The sequence below is a fragment of the Guillardia theta genome (genome assembly GCF_000315625.1).
Source record: "Guillardia theta CCMP2712 unplaced genomic scaffold GUITHscaffold_28, whole genome shotgun sequence".
NCBI lineage: Eukaryota > Cryptophyceae > Pyrenomonadales > Geminigeraceae > Guillardia > Guillardia theta.
In genome coordinates, this window is record NW_005434646.1 from 108,295 (window position 1) to 127,305 (window position 19,011).

General features: G+C 53.3%; 8 protein-coding genes across 8 annotated transcripts; 3 read left to right on the forward strand and 5 right to left on the reverse strand.

Moving 5' to 3' along the window:
• Positions 1–1,445: 1,445 nt before the first annotated feature.
• GUITHDRAFT_137832 (hypothetical protein) lies at positions 1,446–2,968 on the reverse strand (the record flags this gene model as incomplete). Its single annotated transcript, XM_005833750.1, has 7 exons — positions 1,446–1,495; positions 2,023–2,107; positions 2,161–2,237; positions 2,283–2,351; positions 2,467–2,521; positions 2,576–2,621; positions 2,667–2,968. The coding sequence occupies 7 exons, from the start codon at positions 2,966–2,968 to the stop codon at positions 1,446–1,448; spliced, it is 684 nt and encodes a 227-aa protein (XP_005833807.1).
• A 472-nt stretch (positions 2,969–3,440) lies between these two features.
• GUITHDRAFT_191403 (putative phycoerythrin lyase) lies at positions 3,441–4,736 on the reverse strand. Its single transcript, XM_005833945.1, has 6 exons — positions 4,231–4,736; positions 4,083–4,181; positions 3,791–3,828; positions 3,663–3,739; positions 3,576–3,610; positions 3,441–3,525 (listed from the first exon to the last, which is right to left on the reverse strand). The coding sequence occupies exons 1-6, from the start codon at positions 4,720–4,722 to the stop codon at positions 3,505–3,507; spliced, it is 762 nt and encodes a 253-aa protein (XP_005834002.1). The 5' UTR covers positions 4,723–4,736; the 3' UTR covers positions 3,441–3,504.
• A 2,635-nt stretch (positions 4,737–7,371) lies between these two features.
• GUITHDRAFT_107186 (hypothetical protein) lies at positions 7,372–8,816 on the forward strand (the record flags this gene model as incomplete). The annotated part of the gene is made up of 11 exons (XM_005833751.1): positions 7,372–7,446; positions 7,492–7,548; positions 7,596–7,796; positions 7,871–7,924; positions 7,980–8,057; positions 8,107–8,169; positions 8,280–8,333; positions 8,375–8,416; positions 8,462–8,539; positions 8,589–8,702; positions 8,748–8,816. The coding sequence occupies 11 exons, from the start codon at positions 7,372–7,374 to the stop codon at positions 8,814–8,816; spliced, it is 885 nt and encodes a 294-aa protein (XP_005833808.1).
• Positions 8,817–8,827: 11 nt separating this feature from the next.
• GUITHDRAFT_86517 (hypothetical protein) lies at positions 8,828–9,215 on the reverse strand. The gene is made up of 2 exons (XM_005833752.1): positions 8,995–9,215; positions 8,828–8,945 (listed from the first exon to the last, which is right to left on the reverse strand). Exons 1-2 carry the CDS (start codon positions 9,146–9,148, stop codon positions 8,851–8,853), a joined length of 249 nt encoding a protein of 82 aa, XP_005833809.1. The 5' UTR covers positions 9,149–9,215; the 3' UTR covers positions 8,828–8,850.
• A 254-nt stretch (positions 9,216–9,469) lies between these two features.
• Positions 9,470–10,639, reverse strand: GUITHDRAFT_70199 (hypothetical protein; the record flags this gene model as incomplete). Its single annotated transcript, XM_005833753.1, has 2 exons — positions 9,470–9,798; positions 10,054–10,639. Coding segments are annotated over 2 exons (915 nt in total), but the record flags the coding sequence as incomplete, so codon positions are not given.
• A 1,552-nt stretch (positions 10,640–12,191) lies between these two features.
• On the forward strand, positions 12,192–12,809 carry GUITHDRAFT_137835 (hypothetical protein; the record flags this gene model as incomplete). Its single annotated transcript, XM_005833754.1, has 1 exon — positions 12,192–12,809. The coding sequence occupies one exon, from the start codon at positions 12,192–12,194 to the stop codon at positions 12,807–12,809; it is 618 nt and encodes a 205-aa protein (XP_005833811.1).
• An 81-nt stretch (positions 12,810–12,890) lies between these two features.
• Positions 12,891–14,315, reverse strand: GUITHDRAFT_107189 (hypothetical protein; the record flags this gene model as incomplete). Its single annotated transcript, XM_005833755.1, has 10 exons — positions 12,891–13,003; positions 13,057–13,206; positions 13,250–13,319; positions 13,372–13,428; positions 13,625–13,711; positions 13,769–13,916; positions 13,966–14,006; positions 14,049–14,090; positions 14,141–14,224; positions 14,283–14,315. 10 exons carry the CDS (start codon positions 14,313–14,315, stop codon positions 12,891–12,893), a joined length of 825 nt encoding a protein of 274 aa, XP_005833812.1.
• Positions 14,316–15,516: 1,201 nt separating this feature from the next.
• Positions 15,517–17,231, forward strand: GUITHDRAFT_137837 (hypothetical protein; the record flags this gene model as incomplete). The annotated part of the gene is made up of 3 exons (XM_005833756.1): positions 15,517–16,878; positions 16,934–16,998; positions 17,063–17,231. 3 exons carry the CDS (start codon positions 15,517–15,519, stop codon positions 17,229–17,231), a joined length of 1,596 nt encoding a protein of 531 aa, XP_005833813.1.
• Between the last annotated feature and the right edge of the window lie 1,780 nt (positions 17,232–19,011).

The window sequence follows — 19,011 nt, forward strand, 5'->3', positions numbered from 1 at the left end:
CAAGGCGCATGTCGCGCAGCCTCCTCAGGACGCGGGGATACCCGAGGACGTAGACCGCTCTTTCCTCGAGTTCTGGGTGACGCAGCAGGAGGAAAGACTTCCGCCCAAGACAGTGGAGGGGTACAAGAAGGTGAGGGCAGGAGGAGGAGGAGGAGGAGGAGGAGGAGGAGGAAAGAGGGTGAAGGACTGGTGCAGGTCAAGAAGAACAGCCTGTTACAGGGAAGAGAGTTGTCGGTAGAAGAGATTCTTGCGAAGGAGGTAAGTCTCCATCATGTAAGGTACTGGCTGATAGAGGAGCAGGAGAAGAAGAAAAATCCTTCCTTCGCTTACAAACTTGCCGAGTTTGAGGCGCAACTGAGGTTGTTGCTTGTCCCTTCTTCTCTTCACTCTTTGTTCCTCCTGCCCCTGCCCCTGCCCCTGCCCCTGCTTTCCGCTACTGTCACTTCACTCATCCCCAAGGCAGGTCGGACACAGCAGCTATCACTCGTATATCTCCTCAAATAACTTCCAACAAGTGACGGCGTCCCATATCTCCTCCTCTCCTGTCCTCCTGCTTCCTCCCTCCTCCTCCCGCTCTCTTCTACTCTCCCATCCCCCTCCAGCTTCCCTCTCTCCTCCCTGGTTTCCTCCTTTCCCCTATTCCCTTCCTCCCTTTCCCCTTCTTCCCCGTCTTCTCTCCTCATCCCCGCTCTCCTTTCCTGTCCTCCTCTCTTCCCTTCATTTCTTCTTCAAAAAGAGATCAAAATCAGATATGCCGAGCTCCTTCAACGCCTTGTTTCGCTGCTCGACCCTCGAGTACCATCTTTCCGTGTCGAGAAAGTCAAGGAGGCTCGTGTCCACTTCTCCTTCGCGCGTCATGCACAGCAGTGGGAGCAGATGATGCTGCCCCATCATCGCCGCTGTTTCCACCTGCATGAGAATGAGAGAACGACCTGCATAGGGAGGGAGAGCAGCAGAAGCAGGAGCAGAAGCAGCAGCAGCAGCAGCAGAAGCGGGAGCAGAAAGAAAAAGAGGGAGCAGGGAGCAGGACAAGCAGGGGAGGGAGGGAGAGGGTAAAGATGTAATAGGAAGGAGAGGAAGAAGCAGCAAGAAGGAGTTACCGCTGTAATCTCCCATTGGCCTGCCTCTGAAACTTTCGTCTTTACGCGTAAATCGGCTCCTCCCTCTTTCAAAATCTTCACTATCGCCTCCTGGCCGGTTGAGGCCGCCCAGTGCCTGTCAGGACTCACTCTTATGAAGGAGATGTGGTGGTGGTGGTGGTGGTGGTGGTGGTGGAGCAGGAGCAGGAGCAGGAGCAGGAGCAGGAGCAGGAGCAGGAGCAGGAGCAGGAGCAGGAGCAGGAGCAGGAGCAGGAGCAGGAGCAGGAGCAGGAGCAGGAGCAGGAGCAGGAGCAGGAGCAGGAGCAGGAGGAGGAGGAGGAGTACAGGGGTGTTCGGCCGCAGGCATCAGGAAGGTTGATATTCGCGCCTCGCTGCATGAGAAGCATGCAAACGTCCTGCAAAGAATATCAGGGAGAGCAAAAGCAGCACCGTCTCGTCTCGTCGCGCCTTCTCTCCTCTCCTCTCCTCTCCTCCTCTCCTCTCCTCTCCTCTCCTCTCCTCTCCTCTCCTCTCCTCTCCTCCTCTCCTCTCCTGCCTGTCTCTCCCTTCTTCCTGTATATCCCTCGCCTCTGCTCCTCTCCTCCCTCTCCTCTTCGTCCTCCTCATCTACTCCGCTCACCACATTTCCTTCGTCGGCAGCATGGGAGATCGGAGTGCGCCCTCTGGCGTCCTGGATGTCGATATGAGCGCCAGCGTCCAGCAGCAGTGAATGCAGGAGGAGAAGGAGTGCGATTCAAAGCAGGAAGATCAAAGGTAAGAACGAAAGCAGGAAGATCAAAGGTAAGAACGAAGTAGGAGGAGGAGAGGAGAGGACCAACAAAAGGAGGAGGAGGAGAGGACCAACAAAAGGAGGAGGAGGAGAGGACCAACAAAAGGAGGAGGAGGAGGGGAGAGGTGCTCAACAAGAGCTGGAGGGCCCTACCGAATCCTGCATACTTGTTGTCACCAGGATCTCCAACGGTCGAAGCTGATTTGATGGCCGTCCAGTGAAGCGCAGAAAGTTTCTGCTGCGAATCAACAAAGAAGGAGGGAGGGGAGGGCGAAGTCAAGAACGTCTTACCGAGGAGGGGACAGATGAGTTGGCAAGCGCCGGCTCATACCTCACCAGCTTCGCAAGCATGTCGGCGAACCCCTGTCCTGTCCTGCCGTGAGCAGAGGGGAGCAGAGGTCGAGCATGCTCACGTGCAGCGTAGATCACATGCATCTCGCCCATCTCTTCCAGGAAATCTTCGCGGTCCTCCGGGTCCATCTCTGGATCAGGTCAGCAGAGAAGCGAAGAGGAGCAGAGAGAGGAGCAGGGAGAGGAGAAGGGAGAGGAGCAGAAAGAGGAGAAGGGAAGGGAGAGGCGAAGGAGAAGTTACATTACCGTCGGGGTCTAGAGTATAGATCATTTGATTCAGATAGTTGGTGATGTTGGGGTTCTGCTACTAAGCTGAGGAATGGTTCCCTCCTAGCGCTGCTTCACATGCTATCACCTGACATATCATGTCCGCTTTCTTCATGAACTTGTCCACTCCCTTCCTACCATCGAGGTCAGGAAACGCTTCCTCCTCCTCCACAACTCACTCGAGCTTCGGCCTCACGTCCTTGGTCTGCATGTCCTGCTGTGCTGTGTATGCCTGTGCAAACAGTTTGTCGAAGAGGTCCTTCTGCTCCTGTTCCATCTCCTCGTACCCCATCCTTCTTCTCATCTCCTCGAATGCCTCGGCGACTTCGGGCGGATATTCTGCCCCTCCTCCTCGCAACGGGGAAAGTTCTGCCCCTCCTCCTCGCAACGAGAGCTGCAAGGAAGTAGCTTGCAAGTGGAGAGAGGAGGAGGCGGGAATGAAGATAAACAGGAAGCAGGAGCAAGCTGACAGTGAAGTCATGGTGGTGGCAGCGGAGTGAAACAATCAATGGAGGAGGGTGGACGAGGGGAGGGGGGATGACAGGGAGTGGCTAGGGGAGAGGATGAGGAGGGGAAGGATGGGAGGATGGAAGCAGTGAAGGAGGAGCAAGTCTTCGTGGGCCGGAGGAGCGGGGGGGGGAGGGGGGAGGGGATTTGTCAGGGGATTTATCTGGGGTTGATAGGGGGAGTGGGTTGCAATTTGATTCATCAGTGCCAGACGCCGGGGCTGCAGGAGAGGAGAGGAGAGGGGAGAGGGGGAGAGGGGAGAGGGGGAGAGGGGAGAGGGGAGGAGAGGAGGGGAGGGGAGGGGTAGTTGATGATAGCAGGGAGATTATGTCAAGGGAAGAGCAAGGAGGGAGAGATGGAGGAGGAGGAGATGAGGTGTGGGAGATTGGTGGGAGGAAGAAGGAAGGAGTGAATAGAAAGAGCGAAAGAGAAATAGACACATTGTCGCCATGGTAAGATGTTTTTACATAAAAAGATTCATCACACAGAGAGCAAGCACCGCTCGTCTCCTCACTTGCTCTTGTCCCGCACCTAGAGTCATCACGTCATCCGCGCACGCACACCCTCCTCCCCCCCCTCACCTCAGTGGACAGAGAGGCGGTAAGAACTCCCTTCCCTGCATCCTCCCAGTCAGTACACAGCAGCTGCCTCCTACTCCTCCCTCTCACCATGCTGAGTCTTGATGATGGAGCAGCGCATCCTGAGATCAGGAGTGGCGAACCAGATCCGCTCCTCGGCTGCAGCGCTGCATGAAGACTGACTTCAGCTGCTCCTCTCTCCCGGCCAAGTCGCTCACCGGTCGTAGAAGGTGTGGAGGACGAAGGTGCCATCCTCCTGAAGAAGAGATCGCTCTCAACACAACAATGCAAGCGCTTGCAAGAGATTGGCAGGAACAGGCCAGAACGATGGAGACTGGAGACACGGCAGAAACGAAGACAAGATGCATGTTCAGATACAAGGAGCAAGATACAAGTTGAGATCCAAGGAGAAAGATACGATGAAGGCAACATTAGATGAAGAAACACAACAGTGAGATATATCACAAGAAAGCCAGAAACATCTCGACACCTGACACTCCTCCTCCCTACCTGCATAGTCCATTCGCCAACAGCAGGGATAGTTTCCGTGTATCCAACCGAGCGAAGAAGCTTTCCCTTCCTCTCCTCGTCCTTGTACAGAACCAGCACCTGAAACAACTATCACAACAAGTTCAAATCAACATCTGAACTGTCGTACAGTGCTGCCTTTGATGACCTCGTTCTCATCCCAGTCAGAAGATCCTTCCCACGACATTCTGATTGAGCTGCAAGCTTTCTCAGGCTCGAAGTTGTACGTCTTGCAGATGTCAAGAAACTCGCTGTCATCCGCAGCCACTTGTGTGATATCGATGTCAGAATTGACCTCCTCGAGCTGAGCAAACGCGATGTTGTGGCTGCTCCTCAAGGACCTCCAGCTGCCAACCGATCGCTCAAAGAACTCTTCGACGCTCATCCCTGCCGCTGTCCATGCCTTTGCCTCCTCCACAGGTGACTCCATGCGGAGGGCGAGGTTTCGGCTTGAGCTCCATGACTTGCGAGCTCCGGCGGTCGAGCAAGAGGAGGAGAGGCGCGAAGGAGCAAAGAGCGCTGAGCCTGAGAGGGAGGATGGGAGGAAGGCGTGGGAGGACGGGAGGACGTCGAGGAGGAGGAGGAGGACGGAGGGGGATAGGATCAGTACGCTATGCCTCATCTTTCGCCTTTCGGTGACGTGACGGCCTCCCTACCGGAGGAAAGGGGGGTGGGGGTAGTAAATTTTTATCAAGGAGGGGTACCTTGTACTATCAACACATGGAATCAGATAGGGTGGGGTACATCGTAGGGTACTAGCACCCCACGTTGGTCCAAGGTTTGTCGGAGCGACGAGGGAAAATGGGAGGGAGGCAGAGAGAGTGAAGGAGGGAGAGAAGGAGAGGGAGGAGGCGCATGGAGATCATTCGAATGTTTCATACAGCAACATGTATGGCTCGCAGGAGAGCACGCGCTCAACAGGTACCTGAGACCAACAGAAACACTCAGCAGACGAGATGAGATATGGGAAGTGAACAACTCACCCGAGTGACATGTTCATCGTTCATAAGGAACCAAACAGAGTCCTCCTTTCCTCCTCCACCTCCCGATCGCCTGCACGTATACGAATGTCGGGTGACTACACTGCATGCTGAACCCTCTGGGTACCTGACGTAGCAAACATAATGTCCACCGTAAGCATCTCCAAGGTGCTCAACGACTGCTATCAGCTGGTATGTTCTGGCCCGTGAGCTTCCTCCCTCCACAAAAGTCTCCATGAAGTCGGACAAGTCGATGGAAGTCCTGAATCGAACCTGCTGCGCACTCAGAGTCCTCTCCTGTGCACTCTCTTCCGCATGCCTTCGTGCGATCCTTTCGGAAGCCATGGAGGGTCGGGAGGACTCGACGGAGATGACAGCACAGCACCCGAGGAGTCCTGATAAACTTCATCTGCTTGAAGATTCTCGCCGTGTTGACCTCTCCTACTGCTCTAGAGCACCTTCAAGAGGTTCAGTCGTAGTGCTCGACCCACCAGCTTTCTCCCACCTGCTTCGAATCCCATCGCCCATAGTGAAGTTGACACAGCCCGGAGCAGGGGCGGCTGCAGTCAGAATTTCCACCTCAGCATCTATCGATCTGTTCCACTCTCCTCAGTCGGTGTATTCTCCTCCCCTCATCCTCTCCACCTCAGTAGAGCTTCTCGCCTATCCGCAGGAAGGGTGCTGATAATGTTTGCTAGATCCGATTTCCTGGAGTAGCAAACAAGTTGAGGAACATAGAATCAGGAAAAATTGTCAAGACTTGACATAAAAAGATTTCACATAAACTACACAAATCCTTCACTTGGGGAAAGAGATCAGGTTTTACCTCCTCTTCACGATTCTCAAAGCCTCTGTGTGAAGACATCTGAGCAATCGCTTCGATCAATTTGACTATGAGAATGCAGAAACAACCTGTCGCATCTTGCTCCTTCTACAAACTCTCTCTCTGCCCACTTCATCAGGCAGGACTCAATGGTGACCGGAGATTCCAACAGAGAGGTTTGCGGGATCGTCAGCGAGACATCGTAGAAGGTGTCGATCTTGTACTCCTTGACCAGGACATGAGGATCTGACATGAGATATTCTCAACACTCACCTTCCTCAGGTTGCATGCCTCGCACTGAATACACGAACACATCAGGCCCATGAAGGGGTTGGTGTGAAACTCATCCTTGAAATCATCGAACAGCATAAGATCCGAGCTCCTCTCCCCGTACTTGGAGTGTCCCTTTAACCAGACCCCGCTCCCACGGAATCTCACGCTAGAGGGCTGAGCGCCATGGCAGTCCCTCAGGACATGTTCTTCTCCTCCCGATGACGTCGATTTCACCGATCTCCCTCCAGAGCCCTCTGAATTGACACGCTCGAGCAGGAGCCAGAGGAAAGGAAGCGCAGCTGGTCGGAAGACAGGATCGGAGCAGGAGGGGGGGATGCTGAGCGATCGGTGAGAAGCTGTTGAGTTGACCTGCAGGGATCAGAGTGATGATTGAGCGTGCTGGGACCATGAGAGACCTGGTGCTCGAGGTCGAACAAGGCCGCTAGCCCGTTGGACGCCTGCTCATAGGAAGCCTTGGTTTGAGCCCCTCCTGAGACGCGGTGAGCAGGGCAACCGGAGTCCTCGGCAGACACGAGAGCACAGATTTACCGAAGAGCTGCGCCCTGTACCTCTTGTCCTTGGTGAAGAGTGCGGCTACAAGGATCAGAAACGCCTCCTCTGCATCCTGCTGTCTGAATTGAACACGTCAGGAGTCCTCTCTCTTCCACTTCCTCCCTCTTCTTCCTCCTCCCAGCATCTCTCCCACTCACTGGATTCCTAAGGAGCGATGGATGCTCCGCACTTGCGTGACGAGGGCCCGGGGGTTGATGGGCAGGCCTTCCCCTCCCTGACAGAGCTTGAGGAGGAGATCTGCTGCTGTGCGAGCGAAAGAGCCATGAGGGATGGAGGAGAGCTCGAAGAACGTGGAGGAGGAGGAGGACGGCGAGGCAGCGATCGCCTGCATGGCCGCCGCCAGGAAGCATGTGTTGCCCAGGTTGGTCAACCCCGGCATTTCCCCCGCTACCCAGTCCGCCTCAGTTTCGACCTCAGCGCTGGCAATGTAGGCTGAGGGTTGTGGAAGAGGAGACGGAGGAGAGGAGAGGAGAGGAGAGGAGAGGAGAGGAGAGGAGAGGAGAGGAGAGGAGAGGAGAGGAGAGGAGAGGAGAGGAGAGGAGAGGAGAGGAGAGGAGAGGAGAGCATTCAATTGTGAGGATACAATGACATGATAGGAAGCTTTCTCAAATATTGCCTGACAATGATGCAGATGCCGCTTGGATTCGGGGATGGCGGGCTGGAGGGCATGTGGAAGCGAGCAGCCGCAGGAGCGAAGGTGCAAGAGACAGAACCATGAAGGCGAGCGGATGACGTGTAGCAGGTGCTGGCAAGAGATGCCATGAAGGGAGGAACGCAGGTAGTTCACAAGATGTCGGAGGTACGAAAATGAACCGTCCGCTCTCCCTCCTGATTCTCTTCCTTCAGGTTGACGTCAAGGGAGCAGCGAAGCGATTGACACAGAAAGTGATGGAGAGAGCAGAGGGAAGCGGGTTCACTCTAGTCGAGGAGCTCCCAGAGATCGAAAACGCCATGGCAAACCTGAAGCAGACTGAAGCTGCTTACAAGGAGCTACTGGCTGTTCTCAGAGAGGCTTTCTCCGCTCAAGTGCATGTCGTTTCGAAACAAGTGAGAGGCCTGTTGCTCTCTCCTCCTCCTCAAAGGAACTGTTGATCTCTCCTTCTCTCACTTCCCCTTCGCAGCTGAGAGTTGCAAACAAAGTCGAGGTGATCGGGTCTGACCTTGAGGCAATGGAGGTATTTGAGCTATTTGACATCGAGATTGTCTGCTCGCTTCTAAGACAACTGGCAGGTTGGTCGTGTGCTCTGCAGCTACAGTAGGAACCTTGTCACTTGCTCTGAGCGTGCAAGAGATTTGCAGTATATCAAGGTTTTGACATCCTGCCACGTTATTCCTCATATGATGACTTATGATTCAGGAGGCAGCAGACGTCTTGGAACGAGCGCAGGACGATTACGATTACAAGAGCTATGATTCGCCTGTATGACCGTGATCGTTGTGTTGAGAACTCGTCTGTACGATGTCTGCCAATGCTATGAGACTTTCGACTGTTCGACAGTATGAGGCTGTGAAGTGACTTCATACTTTCAGGCCTCAAAACTTGTACTGGCTCTGGACACTTTCATCAAGGAGGAGCTTGCAGAGGTAGCTCGTGCGAGCCAGGGCGTCTCTCAAATTCCGTTCAGGCCATGGCAGCCCGTACGAGGTACAAGGACAACAGACGAGAGGTAAGGATTTCTTCTCACAAGGATTCGAAGCTGAGCCATTGACAGGTCAGTCTGAATATCAAGAAAGTCCAAGACCTAGAGGCCAAGGGGCACGCGGACAAGGCTGCTTCCGTCAAGACGACGGTGAGCGAGAAGGTGGGGAGGATGAGAACAAGGCTAATTGGGACGGCAGATCGAGCAAGGCAAAGAGCAGCTGCAACAGCATCGGGATGAGCTGATGCGGCTGTTCATGAACGTTGAGCAGAAGAAGCCGCTGCTGCAGTCGGCTGTGCAGACGTTCCTGCAGGTACATGCGGAACTCTAGTCCTCCTCATTCTCAACTGCACTGCAGGCACAGATGCAGTTCCATGAGGACTGCTTGAAGTCAACAGAAGAGGCTCTGGTTCAGTGCAAGGGGTAAGAGGAGAAGTTGAGACAGAGACTAGTTGTTGCTGCTAGCGAACATCAAAGAACCTTGCAACGACGAGCATCTCAACCGAGACAAGAATCATCCCTAACAGTGTAGCTGGCGGCGATCTTCTTTCGTTTGCTGTTCACAAGGTCAGGCATCATTCAGCATTGGCACTCTTCTCTCTCACCTCCTCCCTGGGGCCCAGTGATGAGGATCGAGTTGTTGAGAACGATGGTGGTGCTCGAACAGCTGCCTCCGCAGTTGACGAGGCGGATCCGATGGTTCTGATAGTCTGCTATGAAGAGAAGGTCCCCCTTCCCGGTCATGGCCATCCCCGACATCTGGTTGAACTGTGCGCTCTCTGCTGCCCCATCCTTGTAGCCGGTACCTTGCGACTCACACGCCCCGCTCCCGGTACACACGCTCGTGTCGAAGCACAACCGGTTGGTGTTGGGAGCTGTGCACGAGCATGGCGCCGAGTCTGGTTGCACGAATTTGGGGCTGGAGCCATCGGCACAGTAAGGAGCCTTGGCAGCGTCTGGCTGACTTGCGTTGCACAAGCAAGGGCTGGAGGTATAGCAGATGCCGTTGACGATGTACTTGCCGCCTTTGCACGCCAGCACTCCTGTGATGCTGGCGATATTGGGAAACGGCGTCGGTCCCACCCTCCGCACGCGATCCCACTGGGAGTCAGCCACGTAGACCCAGTCGTTGGAGGAAGGGATCGCGATGCCCACTGGAATGCCGAGCTTGGCCGAGTATATCGTGTTGTCCGTGCTGTTCACTCCATCTGTCGCTCCGGCCACTGACGGCAGCCCTCCGTACAAGTCCACGTCCCCGTTGTCCACCCTCGCGCGGCGGATCACGTTGTTCTGCCCGTCGGCTATGTAGATCCACACGCCATCGGGTGACACCCTCACGTACTGGGGGCTGTTGTATGCCGCTGTCTTGCCCAGTCCGTTGGCGTAGCCTGCGATCCCCAGGCACCTTCCTTCATTCGTGCAGTCAGCATCGGTCTGGCAGAGGGCGCCCGTGTTGGGCGCCAAGCAGGTGCAGGTCACCCCAGTGCCTGAGCAGCTCGGGGTGGGGGAGCCTCGAGGGCAGATGGTCGTGTTGTACTGCACCGTCTGACAGTTGCTGGATGAAGACACAACGAGGGAACAGGAGCACACCTGTCCTGTCTGCGTGCATGCGCCTTTGGGTTGGTAGAAACCTAAACTGCAGACACTCTTCGCCACTGTGGGACCAGACTTGGTGGTCACGGAGTAGCTGGGCAGGCTGATCCATCGGATCCTGTTGTTGTTCGTATCAGCTACCGCCAGCCCCGTTCCTTGGGGATGAAACGAGACAGAGGCTGGCAACCAGAACTTTGACAGGGTCCCAACGCCATCCTGGTAACCTTGAGTGAAACCTGCTATGGTCTCCACGTTGCCAGTCGCCAAGGTGACCTTTCTTATCCTGTTGTTCGCGCTGTCCGCCACAGCCACCCACGTCCCGTCAGGCGAGATATCCACACCCAAAGGTTTCTGAAACTGAGCCGTCGTGGCGCTCCCATCTGCCAGTCCTGGCTGACCGTTCCCAGCAATGGTAGTCACGGTGACATCGTTGGAGGACCAGCCTTGTGCCCCCTTGTTGATGCGCCGGATGACATGGTTGCGAGAGTCAGCGACGACGAGGAATGATTCATCGGGGGACAGGGCTACGTCCGAGGGGAAGTTGAAGCTAGCAGACGCTCCGTTGCCGTTCTGATTCGAAAGATCTCCGTTCCCTGCGACAGTCGACACAGAAGCCTTCTGCTGCTGCGAGTCCCAGTACCTGAAGAGAATGAGCATGCTGTTTGCAGTCGAAGGATAGTTCTGTGCTGTCGCAACACTGCAAGCGAGCATTACGAGAAGAAGGTGAACTAAAAGCGATCGCGTGAGCCTCGGACATCTGCCTGTGACAGTTCGGCATGCAGAGCCCTTTCTGCAAGCGAACCAAGGATTGCCCTCTCCTGATGCAAATTCGTTTTTCACAGTGAACATCAGTCGCACATGCAAAAGAGTGGACAAAACTCTGTTCCTGGCTTGCTGTGCTTTAGAGGAAGCAGGACGTTTTTTTGCTTGATGGAAAGCGATAAATCAACTTTGAAAGGATCAACTCTTCACCTGTGGAATGTCCTGCTAAACTGCTAACTGACAACGATGGGAGGAGAGAGACTGAAGCTAAGATTGCTTGTTGCTACAGACAACAGCCTCATCCTCCGGGCATGGCTCTACATGCCATGGATGATATCAGGGCAGCGTTCCAGTGTCCGGTGAAACTCAAGAGACATCAGCGCCGCCCGGACCTCCTGGCCCGGCCAATCATAGGCATGGACTCAGTGACTCAGTCTAGTAACGATACACCCGGACTCGATTCCCGGCGGCCGCCGGCCCGGCGCGACCTTGTAGTACCTAGTACTTTACTCAAAGTTAAGTTAAAAAGCAGTACGAGCCACATCCGTCGGAAATTTCGCTTGGTCCCTTTTTATTTCACTTTCAATTTTATAGCATCATTTTAAATTGATGGAACATTTCCGCTCAGTACTGTGCGTCTGTTGGACACTACTGCCTTGTTTCAAAAAGTTATTATAAATAGTACCAGGTACGTTGACTGTTATTGCAGTATAGGAAAGTTGACAAGATCGAACAGTAACAGCAGTACCCCACCACCCCTCCACAGCCGACTTTGTACCGGAATGTCACCCATTTGGCACTTTTACAGGTAAAACTTTCACTTACCGTGCACCTTATACCCCCTTGACTTCTAACTCTATAACTATATACAAACTAGCTTTAAAAGGATAAAAAGACCACCGGTATGCTTTATTTGCAGGATTATAGTACTCTGAGGTGCTGCGTACCATGGGTGGGGCAGGTGTATTGTTAAATGTACATATCAATTTTAATTGTAAAACTCGGTTCGACCACAGTGAGTCCTCGTGATTCATGGTCGTCAGGTGATCCAGGTGGAGAAGAAGCGCCGCTGAGAACAGGGAGACGAAGAGGATCGAGACGGAGAGAGCCAAGAACGGCATTCTCAATAACATTTTGAGTGCCGGTGACAAACGAGTAGAGTCAAGAGAGCATAAGGCGAGACAAGTGGAGGAGAAGAGTTAACAGGTGAAGGGGTCGCACTTGCCAGGGACAGGCGCAGGGCTCCGCGCACTGTCTACTTATCATCGAAGATTCCATCGAAAGAGAAGAGAAGCTAAAATAACATATTGTGCGTAACGTACATCGGCCTTTTGGTGACACCTTGGGTATATTGCGCAGTGACGTCGAGAGCAGCAACAAGAGCAAGCAGCTCTGATTGAACGCAAAGACCCGAACTGGCTTTCCAACGACCAAAAGCTTATCAACGATGAAGAAGATGTTAAACGGATTGTTTGGGAGGGGAAAGGGTACTGGCACGAAATCGTCGCAAATATCGAAGCCAAAGGCAGCCAGCTCCGAGGAGAGTCCGGCCTCGGACGCGCAATCGAAGATCGAAAAGGCGAAGAACGGCCGAAAATGCATCGACAAGGACAACTTGGAGAACGAGGGGATGAATTTAGCGCCGCCAGTCAGACGAAAATCCTTGAGTTTAAAGGGAGGTGAAGCGACGAGCGACCCCAGCACTCCGACAGGAGACCCAATCAGCGACATTGAGCGAAAGAAGCTGCGTTTCAGGCAGCAGATGTCCTTCTCATCCTACGACTTGACTGCAGAGGAGAAGCCCAGAGCTAAGGGATCAGCGTTTTCTTCTAGCATGAATCACCCTCGGCGCAAGAGTCTTCCGATGTATATCAACCCCAAGAACAGCGCAAGCACAGGATGTTTAGACCTGCTATCGTCGGGTTCACTTGATACATCAGATGAAAGTTGCAGGATTCACCGACCTGAGGACGTAGATGACGTCATGCTGGCAAAACTTGTGCAGGAAGAAACCAGGGCTATGGCAATAGTGAATGGTGAGTTCAGATTTAAGCCCGATTTCTAGTGAGAACGATGCTGCTGATCCTGAATGGTTTAGTCTTTCGAAAAAAAATATTCTTGCATCATTCAAAGAGCAACAATAAAACTATCGTGAGATGTGCATGATTGACAAAAACATGCTTAGCATGAGAGTGTAGGCTGCTGCATTGTCGACTTTTCGTCGCATCGAACCATTCATGACACTCATTTGGCTTCTCCCTGGAGGAGCATATTCAGCAATTTTTCGGATGCGCACAGAAGTAGATATCTACCAAACATGCTTCGAATCTGCATTGCTGGAGCTTTGATTTGAATCCAAGTCTTTCCACCATTGACTGTTCTGAAGATCTTCCCCGTTGAGGTTCCTGCAATGATAACATCGGAGCTTGAGATGTACAAGCCAGTCAAACTCTCATTTATTCCTGTGGAGTATGAGAATGCACTCATGAAGAAAGCGGTGATTACCAAGTGTATGCTCAACCCATGTACTGTGATTGTAAATCAGCAAGGAACCAGAGTCTGTTCCCACTAACACCTGCATGCCTGCATTAGCGAGCAACGAGATCGCGAAATAAACCCTAACCCACCTGCATCGTTCCATCAATCCAATTTCGAATCGCGCAAGATAGAAAATTTTTGCCAACCTGTACAAAGATAAGTGTCGACACTGAGCAGCACAACGTCAAAGACAACAAAATGAGCCATACAATGTGATCAAGTTTGATTGGACCACAAGATGACTCTGAAGTGCAATTTGTCCATTCCCAATGAATGTTCTACTCCACAAACCAATGAGTCAAGTGAAAGAAAGTTCGATGTCACTTGATTTCGTCTACTCACATTGTTGTTGTGGTTGGACACGGGGACAACCCGGAAAATTGTCATAGAAGTACCACAGGCTACCAAGTCACTCAGTCTATCAGAAGCCTGATGAATACATGTAAACAACAACCACAATTGAGTGTATATCAAAACACAGTGTACCAGTCTCAGCAGAGAGTATTGGATGGAATCGATACTCTTCAGCCGCAAGTAGTTTGTCTGTCCACTCCAATCTACAGACACTTGGATGGCCGTCCCAAAGCTTCCCACGATGACTCCATTGCTAAAATCGCTGAATCTTACCCCGTGCCTACAATGCAGTCTATTACAGTTATGCAGAGGCGAACTAGTGGAATTACAGATCGATGTAAGCCGTGTCGTTTGTGACATGAGTACTGTTCTGCGTGCACAAGCTCCCCTCGCTCGGGCATCTCAAGAAGACCGTATTCCAAGTGCTCATATCTTGAGTAGAAATGAAAGTGCCCTGACAAGAAAACGTTTGACTGAGCATGCAGCACAATTGCATTGCGACACCTTCTCCCCAACGACGTACGCGGGTCCTGTTGCTTGCATGTAGTAGACACCCAAGAAGTCCAGAGAAAGTTGTGTGAGGCTCAGCTAGTCAGAAGTCAGAAGCTCTGTTGTTGTTGCCGCACTGCATCTCGACAACACTCACACTTTCCCAGGAGATCCCATGATTTCTCGTCATGATAGCAGTTCCCCTTGAGCCCACTACCAGACCATTCCTAAGATCCGCGAAGCAGACCTGTCTCGTCTCAGTGCCGATTCATTCGAGGTCAGATGCACGTACGTCGTTCAGATCGTTAGGTGTAACGCCCGTGCCCTGCAGCTGCCAGGATAACCCTGCATCGCTACTCGCAATGATCTTGCCTTCTTTTCCCACAGCATGGATCCAAGCGTACCTTTAAAGGTTCGCATAAGGATTGAAGCAAACGAACTGTTGTCCGTGAAGAGACTAAGTAAAACAGAGCCATCGAGCAGACAATCATCAATGAAGGGCACTACACACCAAACTCATATTCACTTGAACGATATATAAAACCTGCTCGCGAGTTGAGCGTCGTAGAGTTGAGCCGAGCATCGTTTGTACATCAGGAGTAAAAAAGTGGCTTGGATGAGCAGCATGCGCTGTATTGGAGTAATCGTTCTCAATCTGGACAATTTCAAACGCATCGCTGGCTTGATCAGGCAATGAGCTGTTTTTGTTTTCATTTCTTGTCGAACACGGCAAGAAGACATTTTGTCGCCGTTGTTTGGAGAATCAGAGCAGCTTTCGGGAGCGATAGTGCATGGGGTCCATCAGAACTCTATTGTACATCTGGCAGCCTTAGCCTCCTCCTCCTCCTCCTCCTCTTGTCCGCCTCTGATTGCCATCTCGTAGCCCTCCTTCTATGTGCCAGGCTTGTGGCATCCCCGACGATTTGACCTACCCCTACCCCCACTGCCATTTCCCTGTTCTACTACCCGTGGTGTGCAGCCAACATGTACTTATCTTGGACCCCACCCCTTCCGCTTCTGAGACCACCCCCTGGTAACCCAGTCACGACCCCTGTATCCTTCCTTTGACCGTCGGGGCGCCGACACAAACGGATAGAAACCTGCTGGCAGCTAAACTGGTTTAAACCAGTTTAAACCGACGGCTGAGTACCTAATCCAGCCCTGAACTAAATTCGATACGGCCTGGGCTGGCATCATGCCTCCCGGGCCGGCGGGGCGGCCCCGATCGGAGACTGCATACTGCCTGTGTAAGAGAGAGATGCGGCGACTTGCGGCAGTGTAGGGATGGAACATGGCAATGATAACGATGAAGTGGGAACATGGCATGGTCACAACAGGAAAGTTCAAAGCTTGTTGTCAACTTCATCTTATCCTTTGAAGACGAGACAGTAATGCATTCTACGAAGCTGGTACTGGTGGCTCTTCTCTGCCTCTCACACGCACTTGTCCTGAGCCGTTCTGAAAGCGTCCTAGTACGGTTCGAGGCGTACAGGTATAATCCTCTGCAAGGACCCTTTGCTTCTGCTGCAGACAGACTTGAACGGCAGCTTATGCTTCTCTACGATATGACGGACATAGCGGAAGAGTACGACGACAGTGCAGGATCTCCGAGGGATATAGGGTCCTTTCTGAACAGAAGCGCAGCGTACATCTTCAAGACCGCCAAGATTCCTGAGGTTGTGAAGGAGAGCTTGAATCAAACGAGACTGTGGAACAACATGACAGAGCTGCACGAGACCGTGAGAACTTTCAAGGCCATCCTCCATCACCTCTCTAAGTCCTCCGTGCCCCCATCAGAGCAAGACCAGTACCTCGCTACCTGCTTCAAGGCTGCTGCGATCCCTGTGCAGGCGAGGCTGAAGGGGCTGCAGGAGAGGCAGGCAGGCAACAAGCCTACCAAGATTCTCCTGAGCTCCCTGAGCTCCTTCAACAAGACGTTTCCCACGACCCCAAGAGAGGCCATGTTGCGACGGAGACTACAGCAGAGCAAAGAGCAGTGCAGTCCGCGGGGCATTGGAAGACGTCTGGAGCTGAAGCCTGTCCTGCTGCCTGCTGAGATTCATCAGAAGATGCTGGTGGAGCAGTTCGAGCTCAGGTTGGCCTACCTGGGGATCGAGAGCTCAAAGATTCAGTTCCCTCAGGAAGACCGCCAAGTCATCAACATCATTGAGGAAGGGGAAGCATTCGCAGAACTCGTCCGCAACACCAAGGAGCTACCGAGAAACCAGTCCGCGTGGGGCAAGGCAGAGCAGAACATCCTATCATACCATCTATGCAAGGCTGCCGCGCTCGGAGACATCGGTACCCTCGAGAAGCTCATCCTCCATGGCGCCAGGGCGTCTTGGGCTTGTCCCCCATGGGGCGACACTCCTTTACATGCCGCCTGCAGGGCAGGGGAGGGCAAGGCTGCGTCCTTCCTCATCGCCCGTGGAGCCAACCCGCACGCACTGACTGAGATGGAGGGGTGGACCCCGCTGCACATGGCGAGCGCATCAGGGAACAGAGACCTTGTGGAGCTCCTCCTGCGTATTGGATCGCGTGTGACGCTGCAGGGTCCTCCCCCCTTCGACCTTAATGCGTTCGACTGCGCAATCGTGAATGGCATCGACAGGAGTGACCCTGTGGTCATCCGCCTTCAGAACACGTTAGAAAATGTGCTGGGGAGGAGGGACATTCCGACATGGGAGGAGAGGATGTTGCAGGAGAAGAAGCAGAAGGATTTAGAGTTGAAGCAGATGAAGATGGGGATCCAGGTGAGGAGGCCGAGCATATTGACCTGCAGGATGATCTTCACTGAGCGGGTTGCAGACTCATGCTAGGATCATTCCCAATATGCATGTGCATGTTGACTCAAACCTTCAAGATCGAAAGAGGTTTTCCCTTAGAACTTCATTCCCTCGCTTTTGCTCACACTCGTTGCAGCTATCTTTATCATAGGCGAACTTTGTTGGACAGCATGCAGACGCAAGAATATGACCGTTCAGATCGCAGCAATAGGATTAGCGTGCTGCACGGCGAAAAGAGGGAAGAGAATCCTTCGAACTTCACACTAGGGCCTTCAAAGACCCAAGAGATGGAATTCGACACATCAGACGACCTGCTATGAGGGAGTAAATCATGCTGTTATGCTGGGTGTCTTGTCACAAAGCGACATCTTCTTTTCCTTACGGTACTTGTTGAATCTTTACAGAACTTGAACTTTAGATTGGATTGTTTAAAGTGAGAAACTCATGATCGATCGCCTAGTCCCTTGCGTTGTCCTCTCAGAGCGTTAACTTGGACTTCCTGGACGACGTGCGAGTCCAGGCCTGTGTGGCCCACAGCTTGAGCTTGTTCTGATGTCCTGCCTTCACCACCCCCATGGCCTTGAATCTGCAGTGTCGTGAGCCGATCGAGACAAACGAGGGGGTAGCAACAACAAATGACAGGATGGGTGAGGGAAGGGAGTGGTTGGGGGAGGAGGGTGTGGCATCGCAAAAATGAAACCAGGGAGAGGAAGGAGGAAGGAGATACAAGAGAAGGGCAGACAACAGAGCACTCACTGCTCATTGCTGCAGATGCTCAACGATTCCATATCCATCTCCTCCTCCTCAAACCTTCTGACAACCTCCTCCCCGAGACCAAGATTCCTGATCCACTGACCGATCTTGTCGATCCCCATGTTGACAACAGGAGTCAGCGCTGGTCCGACGTCTTCTGCAGAGACAGGTCAAGAGAAGCGCCATGAGCGGAACGAGCACAAGACCTTGAGGGAGAGACTGAGAATGCCCGTCCATGGTGGCAGGAGGGACAACGGAGGGAATTTCTGGCATTCCTCCTGCATTGCTTCCTCCCTTCATCTTCCTGACTTTGTCCTTGGAGAAGTATGCCCTAGTTTCCACGCAGTTGCGAAGCATCGCAATGTCGTACTTGCGGTCGGGGTCGTTGTTGTACTGCCCGTCAGGGTGAGCCTTGATCTGTTCCACAAGGTCCGTGAGGTCTCGCATGCTCATCTTTCCCGATGTATTCGGATACACAATGGCCAAAGGCTTCTCTGTGCGCCGCCTTCCATCCTTCGGTGGGCGACCAGGTTGTGATGAAGGATGGAAATGGGCGATGGCGAAAGTAAAAACACTCGTTGAGAAGGCTTCTTCTCCCAACTGAGAGACTGCCAGGTTGCTTCTTGCTGCTGTCGAGCAGGACTGCATCATCAGCGTTTCACACTTGCCCTTGAAGATGGCAGCGGCTTGCTGCTCTGAAGTAGCGGGTTCTTCCGAGAACTGATCCCGGTTCAAGGGGGGGCCTCGCTTCTTCTTCTCGCCCCTCATAGACTCATCAAGCCTGTCTATCTCTGACTGTCGCTTTTGAGGCAATCCACCATCCTCCATGTCTTCGTCCTTCTCGAGGGACGTGTCATCGATCCCCGACTGGTTCTTCTCACCCTCACGCTCCTGCTCCTGCTGGTGGACCGTTCCCTGAACTCGTCGCTGCAGCTCGTTGACCGGACTCCCCTACTTCACCAGCATCATCTGCAGCATCCTGCCTTCCGTTCGCTCCCACTCCCCCTGCTGCTCCTGCCACTGCCGCCGCTCCTTCCCCCCCCCCTCCTCCTCCTCCTCCTCCTCCCCTCTGGGCCTGCATGACTTAAATTTTAACTCTTCGAGCTCTCCGCGTTTCTGGCCACCCCCACCCCCTCCTGTTAGACCACCCCATCTCTTACCACAAATTGCTTTAAAAGGAACCCCGTCCGTTGAACAATTCGGAGGCACCCGGTCACCCAGTCACCGTGGCCGGACTCAGTGACTCCCGAGCCTCCGGTGCCGGGCCTCTCTCATAGACGGTACTGAGCCTCGGAGCACTCAGCCGGGCTCAGTTGGGCTTGAGCTATCGTGTGACTATCCTGATTG